Genomic DNA, 16,216 nt, shown 5'->3' with positions numbered 1-16,216 from the left:
TGTTTATATTTACGTGCCTGAAATGAAATTGTATTGTTTCGTAAACTTTTTCAGATTATTGGTCTTTTAATTACCTTTTGCTAATTATTTCTTAGTTATCATATCTCCATTAACTCTTTATTTGGCACTGTTGTCTCAAGCAACATGGCTTTCTATTGTGTTATCCGCATGAATTATAACTTCAGTGATCATTTAATTGGCATTATTGCTTTCATACAATATTCATACATAATTTGTGGGTCGCTTCTTTAGATATTCTAATCTTCGACAACAGGGGACAGTCACATTTAGTACTGTAGAAGCTTTATCTACTACGTTTCGCGAAAGGTCTTTTTTATTTTTTTTTTTTATTTGTGATTTCCTGCTCTGTAGGAAGATATTTCAAAGAAATTGCTGCTAATTGCTGAAAGTATTCTTATGATAGTAAACCATAATAGGACAGTGCAGTTTAGTAGCAATACATAAGACCTATTTTATGGCAATGTTGCTTCGAAATAAACATCCTGTATTTCGCAACCAAAGTATAATAATACTTTAAAAATTACGAAATTATGATCAGGAAGACATGGTTCATCCATAAAAGCAAACTAAATATTTTAATATTAATGCTATCAATGCTTGCCAATTAAAGGGTTAAAAAATCTAAACTATGTAGAAATTCTGTTCAGTCTTTACGCGAAGTTAAAAAAAAAAAAACCTGTTATCAATAATATTTTAAGATATAATCAAATTCATACTTCAAGTCATTTTTTCTCATGACCTCAGACGGATATTTTAAACAACAGTTCCGTTGACGATAACTGTCCATATTGCGAAAACTAAATCGTTTCACTGAGTAATTGCCACATTCTTGTACACAGAACAGAATGTTCAAAATGTTCAGATCTCAGAGAACGTTTAGAACTATCTAAAGATCTTCATGTTTTGGGGGATAATCAGTTCCTGTGACTGAAATGGTTAACGCGCTCTGAGGAATTTTATTTATACATTTTGCCATGAGTTTCTCTTATAGCTATTCTTTTGAAGTTATTTTCTTTTTATATTTTATATTTTTTATTTCTTTATACTTTTAATACTGTTTTAATTCATACTGAGACTTCTCTTTTTAAGTTTTATTAGTTTTTATCTATTCTCTTAATGTGTAGATCTAATAGTTGATTTACATTTTTAGAAGCTTGATTGGGAGTTTTTAAATGTGCAGTTTGTGTCGCACATTGGTTTTATCGTGACGGGGACAAATAGCCTTGGTTCTAACTCAGCCAAACAAAGCTTCTCCTCGTTCGAAGAAAACGTATACAAAACAATTATTCAAGGCTTGTCAACCAACCCAGTCAACAGCCAATTAAAATTGAGTCCATAGACTGACGCTGATTGAACGTCGCAATTGACCAATCAAATTCAGTTCCTTTCCTCCCAACACTTATATAATAAAGTTTTTTTTTGGTCCCATGTTGGAATACGCGACAAAACGTACTAGCGACAAAACGTACCACTTACCCTGAGTGCTTGTGAAGGGTTTTCTAAAAACACTTTAAATAATGACAAGCGACAGAACGTACCACTTGCCTGGAGGGCTACTTGCAAAGAGTCTTCCAATCAGCCATCAAATAATGACAGGCGTCAAAACTTAGCACTTGATAGGACGGTATATAAGTATATATATACCGGCCAAAATAAGGTTAAAAGTTGAACAGATTGGTGATGAGGAAAGTACCGATGTAAGACCAAGACTAAGACTAAGGGATGCAAGACCATGACCATGCCTGATTTCCTCATTCTATCGATACTCCACCGAAAGTCCTATCTCCTGAACTTTCCTCCAAAGGCATTGCCTAAAATGGAAGAAGCACCCACTGATTTCTGTGAAGGAAATACTTGGCGAAGCGCTGATATTGCCGACGATTCAAAATCCACGTTCACTATTTCTGGTTTCCACTCCGGGACAGACGGAAGGATAAGTTGTAACAAACAAATATCTGTCTCCTTATTCTTATAGGGTAATAAAGCAAAAACTACCGGATTGATGTTTCTTCATACGAACTGCCAAAATCTGCATGGATACTGTGAATCTGAGAAAACTGTTTACTAGAGCACTTGAAAGTACCACTCATGAAAAAATGATTAAAGCTTTCCAAGCTCTCTTTGCCCTTATCGCCACAAAAAATTATAATTCTATTTTCTTCTCCGTCATCAGCTAACAGAAAAGAAGTACCGTCAAGCATCTTGAGTGTTTCTTCTTCTAACATCACTTCTTTACATTTGTTAGGCTCTTTTCTATTTCCTTGCGCCGCAGATCTCTGTCTCTGTAGAGTTCTTCTCAGTAGCGAGGAGGCCTATTCCCCCCCACCCCCACGAAAACCTTTGGTGAAAGTAAATTTTAATAACCCACCACCGACCCTGTTTACAATGTCAGATTTCCTCGAACTAAATGTCTGACATTTCAAGGTCAATTTTTTCCTTTAAGTGGTACGTTTTGTCGCGAATTAAATATCTGAAATGTTTTAATTAGTCCAGGACAGGTTGTCATTTATGACAGGTCGTCAAAAGTGGTACGTTTTGTCGCGAAAATTCAAGTGGTACGTTTTGTCGCTGGTACGTTTTGTCGGGACACCCCCATGTTGTACCCTGAAGACCGGAACAATGTTATTGGTTCTCGAAACATTGAACGACGAAGAATTCACTTGGCTGACTGCCCACGAACAACTATATTCATGCTCTCTCATAAAAAAAAAAAAAAAAAAAAAAAAATAATAAAAAAAAAATAAAAAAAATAAAAATGAAATCTTGGAGTTTTACGTCCCACGTTTATGCCGGTTAGGCTAAAGGAGAGGTGATTATGAGAAATTAATGAAACGATGGAATGAAGAGAGTGAGAGGAAACGGGAGAACACCGAGAAAACCCACGAGAAAATCCCCCACAAAGTCCACACGGCGTGAGCTGGGATCGAACCAGGGACCCCAAGCACCGGAGGTGAACGCTGTACCACTGAGCCACCGCGCCCCCTGCTCTTTCTTAATTTACATTATTAACAAATGTCATTTTTTCTCCTTATTACAATAAAACTATTAAGAATTCACACGTAAAAATATAAGGGAAGATACAACACAACTTGCTCATATTGTAGTATATAGTTCATTTTAGACGAAAATCTTACTTAGCTATTTCTTCAGGCGCGGCGAAGATTAATTCTTGCAAATTTTGATAAATAAGAACATTTGCTATATTAATTCCATCAACATTTGTACAATATTTAACATCTTTTTCTGCCACTCGTCAGATCTTCTAAATTATTAGATATAGAAATTTGAAACACATGCAGTGAAGAAAGGAAGGAAAGGAAAAGGGGAAGAAACTACAGTAGAACAAAGTTATTATTATTATTATTATTATTATTATTATTATTATTATTATTATTATTATTATTATTATTATTATTATTATTATTATTATTATTATTATTATTATTATTATTTACCTGTTTGGCCACTTCCTCTGCTATTCGTTTCTCTTCCATTTCGAAACTTTCTATTTCTTCTCTTTCTCGTCGCTCATCTTCATCCGTTTGTGTGTCAGGAGCATCGCTTTCCATGTTCTCATACTCGCTTTCTTTCGCGTGGCTTCTACAACATAAAATACATTAGAAATACAGCAAATGGGTTACTTAGGTACACTCTTGTACTTCACAAGGGGTCCTTACTTGGAAATTTATAAACTACAGATAATATCTAAATCTTATTCATAGCTCAAAAACATCTCAGTCTGTGACTAATGCTAATTCGTAATAGTACAAGTAAAGTTAATGTGTGTCGTTAACTGCTCGTTGATGCCAATATATGCCGCTAGCGCTATTCTGACGGTTTAATTGCAAGTGATTTACAGATTTACAACTATTGTGACAATTTAATTGCAACTTGAAAACTACAGCCTTACTATTCAGTTATTTCAAACTAGGAAGGACCGTAACCATATCTAGGTTTGAGCATTAGTATTTCTACAGTTATATATTGTTTTAACAAAAGAGACACTGACCAAAGCTTAAAACCCACTTTATTTTAAATTATAATTTGTAACTGTTTCGGATATCTAGCATATCCTTCTTCAGACACTATCGAAAATAAATGAAAATACAGACATATATATAAATATTATGACAAAGTTTAAATTATTTAACCGTCATATATATAGTCATTATTATGAAAAAGTTTAAATTCTTTTAACAGACATATGTATAGTTATTGTTGTACTTTTTTATTTTTATTTATTTATATTATTATTATTATTATTATTATTATTATTATTATTATTATTATTATTATTATTATTATTATTATTATTTCTTCCTATTTACTGAGGCATTCAGCCTTCAGCCTCAGTAAATAGGAAGAAAAAAATAATAATAAAAATAAAAAAATATAAATAAATAAAATAATCAATAATAAAATAATCAATCCAAAGCCATGAATAGTCTTATTGTATATTGTGACGATTTAATTGCAATTGAAACTGTATTGCAAATATATGTTTTCAGCATACCAACCAGGTGAAGTGTTCGTTGTCCAACGTTTCGAGAACAGACATTATTCTCATCTTCAGGGTCAGTATGAGGAGATCAGACCGAGGAATTGTGTATATATGCTATCAGGAGTAGGAAGGTGGGCTCTGATTGGCTGATCGATTGTCCAATCAGTTATTGACCTGAAGACTGCCAGTGATTAGTCGGTGACTGGTGCTCTCTGATTAGATAACTCATCAACCAATCAGAAAGCACCAGTCAACGATCAATCACAGTTAGTCTTCAGGCCAATAACTGATTGGAAAATACATCAGCCAATCAGAGCTCATTTTTTCACTCCTGATACCATATATACACACGATGTCCCTGGTAGATCTCTTCATACTGATCCTGAAAACAAGAACAATGTCTATTCTCAAAATGTTGGGACAACGAACACTTCACACGGTTGATATCTCGACAACATATATTTGCATCACGTCACCGGGAAAGCTTCAGCTCCTATTTTAAACTCTATTGTTTAGATTTGTTTATTTCAAAATGTATAATAATGGTACTGAATACGAACGTGCTTCGTTCGCTGTTTATTATCAACTCAAATAAAGAATTGGAGCTTTTTAGTAAGCACAGTTTTAACCTATACTGTACAGATGGCCGAAGGCTCGGAAGCGACAGCTAATATATATATGAATGTGAAGCACTAGCAACTGACCACAGCATCTTCGGAATCCCCTTCGATTAACTAAGATAAAATTTGACAATATTTTTAATTGCTAGGGGATCGCTAAGAAAAGAACTTTACTAATAACAATACGGATTTTCTCATTTTCATACTTGCTACGAGGTTTATATTAGGCATATTTATTTCCTATAAAATCTAGGCAAGATCAAACAACTCCTAATAACATTATTAAAGACTATACAATTATACAAGTAAATGCGCGAACGTTTCCACCTCTCAGATAACTGTCTCAGGACGGCGAAATTTGGAATAGGTAGCTGTAGAGAAGAAAATACTGTACAGGGTGGTCCAAAAGTAGGTATACAGTCCTGTACTGATCTGCTCACTGTATTTCATATCATTTCTTGTTCTTGTTTATCATGTCTTTATTATTTGTTCTTAATGTCATTTTACTTATACCTTAAGCCCGGAACAGCCGAAGCAAATAAACCTACAAAATAGAATATTATACTTGATCAATGCAGGGGTGTATACCTACTTTTGGACCACCTTGTATAATTAACATAAATCACCTGGAATAACGACAATGAGGAGAAAAGTTAAAAGTTGGTCGAATAATAAAAAAGAAATGATTTTCTTTCGTGAAAACCAAGTAAGTTAAAATTCGTTTAAGTTATTTGACAAACCAAGAGATACTTAATGAAAAGGCATTTTTTATAAAACCTTTGAAAGAAGCTGGTATCAAGGGCATTTTCAACTAAATTACTTAAAATATTGCATTAAATACACGTAGCACACGAATTACTTTATTTCTTATTGCTAATAATTCAATGCACTATCGCACTTTTAAATTTATTTGTGTTATCTCATACTGGGTAGTTGTCTACCTTTTTTGATATAAGGAAGTACTGCTTATACGAAGTGGGTTCAAAAAGTATTGAACCTTATTTTTCCCACTTAAACCAATGAAGCGTGGGAAACTTCCTTCAGTGTAGATATAGAGGGGACACTCATGCGCAGTAGTGATTTTTTCCCCGCCCGCAGAAAGCATCAGTCGTTGGCAGTCGGCCAACGAGTGAAGACGTGTAGTGAACGGTCGTTGGATTTCAGTTTTTTGTAAAATGAGATTTAAAAAAACTTGCGCAGCGATATTGCATCCAATTTTGCCAAAAGCTTAGCAATGCCCACGCGGAAACCATCAATCGGATCGGTAAATTCAATTTTGAGCTAGAATCTGGGCATGAGGAGAGTGTCCGCAAAATTTGATTCAGGCTTTCATCGCCGACACAACATTCCTGTGTGTCGTCAGGCTCACTTGTCACCCGATATGGCTCCTTGTGACTTTTGGAGCCAAGCTGAAAATGCCACTAAAAGGGACCCGATTTGAGTTAAGAGACGATATTAACGCGGAATGCGACGGAACAGTTGCTCACCATTCCAAAAACTGCGTTCCATAAGTGTTTCCAACAATGGCGGGATTTCCAAATTACTAATATATTTTTACCAACCAAAAGTTCAATACTTTTTGAACACACCACTTATATTAAAAATTACATTCCATGGCAAAGCATAATACTACCATGCTAATATCAATATAAAGAAGTAAAAAAGGCAAAAAGCAATTTGTAGTAAGTTATTCTAAGAAGAATAAAGTAAAATGAAAAGCATTCTGTACCCTTAACAAGACAAATTATTTAACTATTAGAAAACGATATCGAACAAAAGGTAGATACGAGTTCACAGCTTTAACTTTTTTTTTTCACTAATTTCCGGTGGTTATCGAACTCAAATCTATTCCTAAACGAAACTTATCACAATGAAGTGATTTCTCTCAATGATTTTTGGAACCTTTGTCAGACAAATGATTAATAACATATTAGCGACATACATACTTCTAAAATATATGTAAAAATCTTAATGTTTAATTGAGAATGAAACTCTCCCATATCTGTAAATGAACCTTTCTGGAATTTTTCGTAGCAAATGACACGATTGAAATATACAATAAAGTGAAACGAAATAGAACCTACATACATTCACTCACAAAAAATGACACTTTCCCCTCTCTTTTCTTTTTATCAATAACTTATTGTACAATCCGCGGCAAAAAACCTGCAACATGAGCATATAAGTTTATTGTGAAATGACGAAATATTTTGCTCCAAAATAAGTGTGCACGGGAGGAGGCCGAGGTTTATCCTGGCGTGATTCGTTCCACTTAGACGTTATGTTCATTCCCTGTGCTGTTAGGCGTAGTTTCAGAAAAAACTTACATTCTCATGTTGCAGGTTTTTTGCCGCGGATTGTACAAATAGTCTATTTATAAAGGATTTTTAGTTACTTACAGAAGAGGACTTACAGTAACTTACAAAAGAAAAATCTATATATTAAAATGTTAGAAAAGGTTATATGTTTGTGGCCAATCCTTTCGACAATGAGATCTCAAAAACCACAAGTGCTAGACACGTGTCGTTTTCGCAGGTCGATTCCAAATTTTGTGTAGATTTGCAGTTTTCGTTCAAATTTTCAAAACAAAAAATCTATTTTTCTATTTCACATTTTAGGCGCCGTTTCGGCCCTATTAGTTTAATATTGCCAGTAGGAAGTTAAGGTTGATACTCCGATGAAAGGCAACTAGTAGAGGAGCTACTTATAGCGGGTTTATGACATTTAAGGCGCTCTAGTTTGAGCGACAAAGTCTATTACAAGCTGGCAAATTCGAAGACTTGTGGACCCTCAATGGAGCGTTCTCGGAATGGAATTATAAGAAAAAAATATTTGCATTTGGTATCATCTATTACTTATCCACAAACTTCCCCTAACATTCTATATATTAAAATACTACATTTATATGTTTGTTTATATCAATTCACTCCCTTTGAGAATCTTCCTGTCCTTTACTTGTGTTCGTAAAGGGATTTCCACAGATATATTGAAAAGTTGGAAGGAGATTTACGCTTATATTATAACTGTGCGCTGTGTGAATAAAAAAGTGCTAAGAAGAAAAAATTTAAAATTGCCTCATTTGTTCCTGAAGTTAAGACCATGATGTCTCATTGTAGAGATCATCTCTGATACAGAAAGTCCACGACTCAATTCTAAAGCAAGTGACGACGGATCCATGGCAAATATAAGTAAAATTTGTAACAGATACTTGTAAAGAAGTATTTAAGAAAATTACTGCAGAACACTTCGGGTAAACAACCCTCAGAGAACCCAGAGAGACAAGAGTAGGTTCTACTTTAAATCATAATTTGTGTAATTGTTGTATAATGTAAAAAGTTATCAATCAGCAAAGTTATTTAGCACAGCACAAGACACTTATGGAAAAAGACATCTTTTATGAAATTTTAGAAAGAGGCAGTCCAACCAGCATACTTAAAATATTACAATAAATACACATAGTATAAAAATTAATTTATTTTCTATGAATTATAAGTTAATGGAATGTAATTTGGCACTTTTAAATTTCTGTAAGGTCTCACATGTCATAATTTGGGTGAATGTATTGTTAATTTGGGTTGCTTTTGATGAAAATTGAATAGAATTTGATTAGGTAGAGCACTTTGAGTTTTTTAGATTGATTTAGTTAGTATTAAGCAATTTTGTATTTACTTGTATTATGTGAGAGGTAATTTTGGGGATTTTTTATTACTAGTTGTATTGATTGAGGGCCAATTAGAGCCCTATTAAAATGATAACAAAAATGTTTATTTAAAACATGTGTATTTGACAGATTTAATAATTATTTATGTGTGAAGTGTTGTTTGTGTAATGAAGACTTAAGAAAATGTGGTTTAGTGTGTGAATTATGAATAATAAATTGGATTAGCACAGAACCTGGTTGTGATACATACTTGTTGTTGATGATGATATTTGAGCCAAGCACTAAATGATTGTATTTTAGAAACAGCAGTTGGTTGTATTTTGACGTTGATACTTTTTAGACGATTTTTTAAATAATAAAGTTAATAATGCGTAATTTTGATGAATAACTGAATGACTGATTTTTGAATGCTATTTTTTTAAGTATTGATTTTTTAATAATTTTATTGAATAAAATAAAAGGTTTTTATACAATTTAAACTGCTGACGTTTTGGTAATACGGTTTTAGCACTCGGGCCGATTTTTATTTACGTGCGTTTTAGATTTGAAAAGATTTTATTTAACCAAATTTTTATAACCTTAATTTAATTATGATAACATGAAACAATGTCACTTTTCTTGATGTTCTTATTGTTTGAAGAAAAGTGTGAGTGTTAACAAATTTATTACATAATATTACAAGCTTTTGTTGATGGTGAACAGTGTAGAGTCCGCCGATTTTCTCGAGATGCTCCTGTTTTTTTATTCCATATTTTTTTCCAGCATAATTCACTGAAATTATTCACCCGCCTTCTTTAATTTACACCGCATAAGCGTCACAAATCAACTTTCAACTAGTGTGGCGTATTGTGTCATGTATGTGGAATGCCTTGGGATAGACTGGCCTGAATGTTTATATTTTCCTGTGATATAATCTGTATTAATTCATACATGCTAAGGCTTTTGACCACGTGAACTGGGAGCTGTTATTGAGAATTCTAAAGAAGGTCGGGTTGGAATGGAAAGATCGAAGACTCATAAGAAACTTATATATAAATCAACAAGTAAGTGTTAGGATAGGGGAGAAACTGATAAGAGGAAAGTGCAATTGGAAGAGGAGCTCGACAAGGAAGCTGTTTCTCAACAACATTATTTAATATATATCTAGAAGTGTTAGTAAAAAAGAACCTAATTGATGAAGACGGCATTTCGGTAGGAAGTAGAATAATGAGATTTGCAGACGATATGGTGCTTGTTGCAGAATTTGAAAAGAAAATCAATAGGATTGGGAAACTTAAGGAAGGATTGTGAAGAATATGGGATGAAAATAAATGTTAGGAAAACAAAAGCTATGATGATTGGAACGAGCGGTCAGTGTCAAACATAAAAGGGGAGGGGAGAAAATAGAACAGGTGAGTAATTTTCGATACCTGAGTAGCATTCTTAGTAATGACCTGAAATGTGAACGTGAAATAAAAACAACTATTCTTTGTAATGACTTGAAATGTGAACGTGAAATAAAAACAAGAATAGGAATGGCGAAAGAAGCTTTAGGAGGAAGCAAAGTATGTTTTGTGGGACCTTAAATAAAGAATTGAGAAAAAGACTCATGAAACGCTTTGTGTGGATTGTTGTACGGTATGGGGCGGAAACATGGACAACGCAAAAGTGATGATAAACGACTGAAAGCTTTCGAAATGCGGATGTGGAGAAGAATAGAGAGAATTAGTTGGGTCGAGCGGAAAACGAATGAAAGGGAGTTAGAAATGGTGGGGGAGAAAAGAACGCTTTTAGATGCTATTAAGAAGAGGAACAGAAACTGGTTGGGACATTGCCTAAGAAGAAATTGTATCATGAGAGACGTGCTTGAAGATATGGTGGCAGGAAAGAGAGGGAGGGGGCGAAGGACGCTACAATTAATGGACGATATAACAGAAGAAAGATCATACGTGACGACAAAGAGGTGAGCGGTGGACCGTGGAGCATGGAAGCTTCTCAGCTGCGGCAAGTGACCTGCCAATAAGGGCAGAATACCTATGATGATGGTTTGTTACCTGGTAGGAACGTACTGATTACATTTAACATATATTTCTGAACAAAGATACCACTGACAAAGAATTCTGGTTGGAAAAATGAAGAACATATGAAGGAACGTGTGTGACTAACAGCGATCTGATCCGAACTATACCAAGTAAGGGTTGAAGGTTTCATTTCATTTTATTCCTCTTCTGAAGTTATTGATAAAGCACAATGTAGGAGAAGACATGCACTTTTGACAGTGAATGTACAGTTTTTATCCACAGGATATTCATAAAGAACAATTAGAGTAGATCAGACGAACTTTTTTTTTTTTTTAAAAAAAAAAAAAGACAGCTATTTATCACACACCGTACATCGTAGTAAACATTAATCATCCATTATTTTATACAAAAATTAACCAAAATTTGCATTAGTGATACAGATACAAAAGTTATTTTAAAAATATAGTTTTAAACTTTGTATCATATTATGTAAAAATATACATTAAAATATTCCCCAAGTACACAGGGTGTTACAAAAAATTGTCAGTATTTTGGGAATAGAATCTTCACATCAAAATAAGAAAAAAAACTTCATATGGGCCTATGGTTAGAAGTGCATAGTTTCCTAGTTATAGAATGCCGAAAACGTGAAGAAATGAACTTTAAAAGGTCCACAGTTCCACTACTATAGGACTGATCGTAGACGGGTCACGATATCACTGAGGAATTAGTATGTGAACTATCCAAATATCTACCTTTCAGAACCTCCGGTACTTGCACAATCATTTTTTGAGAGTCTGTTTGGGAGTACTTGATCACTCTGCACCTACCTCTGTTAAAATTGGTGTGCAAGTACTGAAGCATTCTTGAGCATGGATTTTGGATAGTTTACATATCAGTTCCTCAGTGATGTCTTGACTCGACTACGATAGCTCCCATAATAGTGGAGCTATGAACTTTTAAAGTTCATTTGTTTCACGTTTTCGGCACCCTATAACTCCAAAACTATCCACTTTTCAGCACAGGTCCTTGTTTTGGTGTGAGGAATATGTTCTCAAAATATTTTTGTAACACCAAGCATACTTTAAACGCAATTAGAAACATTTCACGATTTAACATACTCAATTATCTCCATTAACTATGCATATTCTTTAAAAATTTTGCATTCATTTTTGGAAAGCTTTTTATACGCATCAATACATAGAATCATAATGATGCACTTTTATTGATACAATCCCACCCATAGATGGCACTACTAAGCATTTGAAAGAAAGAAAAAAAATGTAATATTGTTTATTAAAATATAAATTGTATAATTTCGAAATAAGTAAAGACAAAATATAGATTTCGGATGTGCACAAACAAATTACACATTAAAACATGTAAATATGTTATTTTAAAAAAATCCATGCCTCACTAAAGTCTATGCAAAAAAGCATGTAACTTATTAAAATAAATTCTAAAATATGAAACAGATGTAATTAACTAATTTAATTGAACGAAATGATCCCAAAAGTGATTTTGCGTGCTTCATATTTCAAAGAATATTCTCAAAAACAACTGTTTGATTATAAACAAAAATTATTTAAAATCGTGTAAAATATATACAATTCAGCGGAAAGATACAACATTGACGTCACGCAACAATGTGCGAGATGAGTGTGTCAGATACGCAAAAGCGCCCGTATCACTTCATCATGATGATTAGAACGTGACGATATCTATCAACTGCCAACCTTGTTTAAAAAAAAAAAAAAAAAAAAAACACCTAGTTAGTCGAAACAGATTCCGTATGCAGGCTTTGGTCAGCCATCGACTTCCATGACGAAAAAGAAGTCTGTAGTCTGCGATGGCAGGAAATCCTCAACCCCACACAATGCACCGCCCTTCGCTGCAATGCAGAAGCTCTTCGCTGTCAAGAAGTAATCAAGATCCCGGAAGACCTGATAACTGGTAGGAGATACATTAGGAGAATACAATGGATGATCCAACTCATGGAGAATCTGCAATGTCCTTCGAGTGACAAAGAGCGTACAATGTCTGTTGACCATCTGGATGATTACGGAAAGTTTGAGGTAGGTTTCATATAGATCACTACCGTAACGATACCTAGTGATAGTCTAGTCTCGACGGAGAAAGATATAAATGATTACCCCCACTATAAACCACCATAAAACTAACGATATCTAGTGATTGTTTCGCCTCGACGGAGGAAGACATAAAGGATTTCCCTCACCATAGACCACTATAAAGGTAATGATATTTAGTTACGGTTTCGCCTCGACAGAGAAAAATATAAATAATTATCCCCACCATAGACCACCGTACAAATAACGATATGTAGTGACGGTTTGGCTTCGACGCAGGAAGCTATAAATGATTAGCCTCACCATAGACCACCATAAAAGTAACGACATTTCGTTTATATCAACGGAAGAAGATATAAATGATTACTCCACCGTAAACCAAAATAAAAGTAACGATATCTAGTAATGGTTTTGCCTCCACAGAGGAACATATAAATGATTACCTCCAACATAACCATAAAAGTAACGATAAGAAGTGATGGTTTCGCCTCGACGGAGCAAGGTATAAATGATCACCCTCTCCATAAACCACCATAAAAGGAACAACATATTCTGCGGTTAAAGAGGTTGTTTTGGAATCCGTTCTAACGTTAATCACGATCCACATCTTTATGGTTGTTGTAACAGGTCCACTTTCCGTTAGAAGTAACAATCCGACACAGGAATCCTTCCCAATTATGCCGTACTCTTAAAGAAATGCACATCTCCAGACAGCAATCCTTGCTGACTGATGTCAATTTATGCAGCATTCGTAAGTCCAACTTTTTAATCTTCCCGGCTGCGCGGAAACGCCGAACGACAAACACATGATGTGTGGCTAACTCGTGTCGCAGACCAATGGCACAGGGTTTGTGACGTTGTACGCTTGACTGCAGCCCATCCATTGGTTGAAATACGAAGTGTTGATGGCAAGTTTTTACTTCAGCGATTTGATTCAATGAATCGATTCGTAGGGAACTAGTTGCTCGGAACAATTTGTTAAATATCACTAGAAATCAGTTCCTAATCTAACCATCAACAGTAAGTAATCATGTGACTCGATACCAGTAACAAAGCTAGAAGAACAGATACATTCTCAAAGCCAGAACCAAAAGATCTAAATAACTGAATCGAATAAAATGAATGAAATAACCAAAGTAAAAACTAGACATTGCCGTGTTGTTTCCTAACAAAAGTAAAATTGGACATTTCAATCGCACTAAACCAAATTTGGGAATGAACCTGTACAAGAAATACAGAAAAAGATACGATAGAAAATTTTCAAAAGGAACATTATGTATATAACCATACAATTGCGCTATGTTTTCTTGAAAATTCGTTTTCATTTTATCAATTCCTTAATTTTTTCTGCAAAGTCAAAATTACTTTCTTTAGTATCTCAAAACTATCGTTGAATGCAGAGTAGGAAGACTGTCAAAACATTTCGAGTGATAAAACAGTTAAGAATAATCATAGAACAGCAAATTTACATACATACAAAAAATAAATAAATAAATAAATAAATAAATAAATAAATAAAATAAAAATAAAAAAATTGGATCACTGGTTTATTGTGTCGATGCGTTAACGACTACGCTATCTGGCTTCGATTTACAGGGTAGTCGTGGATTTTGCTCTTCTTCATATAATTTGAATTCCTTTATGAGCAATATAAAGAAATTGGTATAATACGAAAGTGATTCTTTCTTTCAATCATGATTTAAAAAAAAAAAATACATCTGTTTACTCCCAGTATAATATCCAACTTCTAATGCAATTAATCACATACTGGCATTACATAAAGAGTCGAAGACTGAGAATTCCGTGCTGAGGAAGGCAACGAATTCTTCGTCGAAACAGTATACATTGGATAATTTTGAGTGTTTTGGAGGTAAATAATTCCTTTTTATGAATATTAAACCTATTAAATCAAGAACCAAAATTTACCAAGTTCTTACTGTCATAGTTTTTAACTATTCATTTTTAAGTGCTTCAGAAACAACTGAATCTAAATCCAATTTGATCGAAGCGTTGCAAAATCACTTTTGGTTTATAAGTAAGCGCCGAATTGACATTTCACATTGAAATATCCAATTAGCAACTATCTAATCTCTACAACATTAATATGTTTAGGGATAGGAGTTTCCAAGAGGTTAGTTATAAAAGATTAGGCCTTTTTACCTTCTACTCTAATATTAGATGCATAACACGTGCTGCCAGATTAGATTCTTTCTTATTTAGCTCCTGTCCCTAGACATCACACATCTTGTTTGTGTAGTTTTAATTTCTGTTTCTTTTTTTTAAAAAAGGAAAGCCAGTAAGAAAGATTCAGCCGCAACCAAGTGATAAAAAAAGTGGGTACTCTTTTAAATAAGCTTACAACACCAATAATGTTAAAACGAGGAAATAAAAAAAAGGGTTAAAGAATATGTACAATGGTGTGTGAAATGTTTAAAAACATCCATAAAAGCCAGTAGATATACACATAAGCTGAATGTCGTAAACTTTTTCCTTCAAATTTTTTCTTACCCCCCTAAAATTAAGGGTAGTTTACAGAAGGGTGAAAATTTAAAAATATGATTTACTCAAAAACGTGCCTAACGATTTTGTTTATAGAGCTCCTTCGTGGCTAAGCGGTTAGCGTACGCGCCTTTGGCGTGGAAGACCCGGGTTCGATTCCCGGCGGGAGCTCATGTGATTCGGATTCTACGTTAATCAGTAGGTCCACGTCTCATATAGCTTCGCTGCTGAACGGTACGTTAAACTCAAAATCAACTCAACTCAACGATTTTGTTTATATTTGATATACAAATATTCCATTAACAATTCTATACTGTGGTATAAGTAATTTCTAAAGGAATAGTTAACACTTCTGACCAGAGTATATACACTTATTTATTAAAAACTAATATACAGTATAGCGATTTTGACAACGTTATCTGCATCAGACACTAACTGAAATAGAGGTCTTCAGAGCATACAAATTTATACTAAAAGCGAAAGTACTAAAATTCATTGTTTGATGGGAAGCTACTTGAGTCGCACTTTCTCGAACGTCATCTGTCGGCTACTTGCCTTCTACCTGTGTTTATCTTTTCCAAACATCTGTAACACACCTGTTGTTTATCCTTGACAAATTGCCTTAAAAACTTTTTTTTTTTTTTAATCTTCCCTTGATGCCTATTACTGATTATGTCTGCTACTTTTAAATTATATCTAATAGGCATCAAGGGAAGATTAAGACAAAGTTTTTAAGGCAATTTGTCAAGGACAAACAATAGGTATGTTACAGATGTTTGGAAAACATAAACACAGATGGGAAGATAATTAAGTCAGGGCAGGTGGCC

At 34.1% G+C, this 16,216-nt stretch overlaps 1 protein-coding gene across 1 annotated transcript in view; it reads right to left on the bottom strand.

The window, feature by feature from the left end:
* The window catches only part of rut (adenylate cyclase rutabaga), a gene marked incomplete in the record, with an annotated part of 698,554 nt that overhangs the window by 20,539 nt on the left and 661,799 nt on the right, over window positions 1–16,216 (bottom strand). Inside the window, 1 exon segment of the mRNA XM_081741008.1 lies at window positions 3,477–3,621. Coding sequence (XP_081597134.1) covers window positions 3,477–3,621 — 145 coding nt within the window.

Source organism: Thermobia domestica, chromosome 15, assembly GCF_964235325.1.
Source record: "Thermobia domestica chromosome 15, izTheDome1.hap1.1, whole genome shotgun sequence".
Classification (NCBI taxonomy): domain Eukaryota; kingdom Metazoa; phylum Arthropoda; class Insecta; order Zygentoma; family Lepismatidae; genus Thermobia; species Thermobia domestica.
The sequence above is the reverse complement of the archived record's forward strand: the minus strand, read 5'-3'. Positions and strand labels throughout refer to the sequence as shown.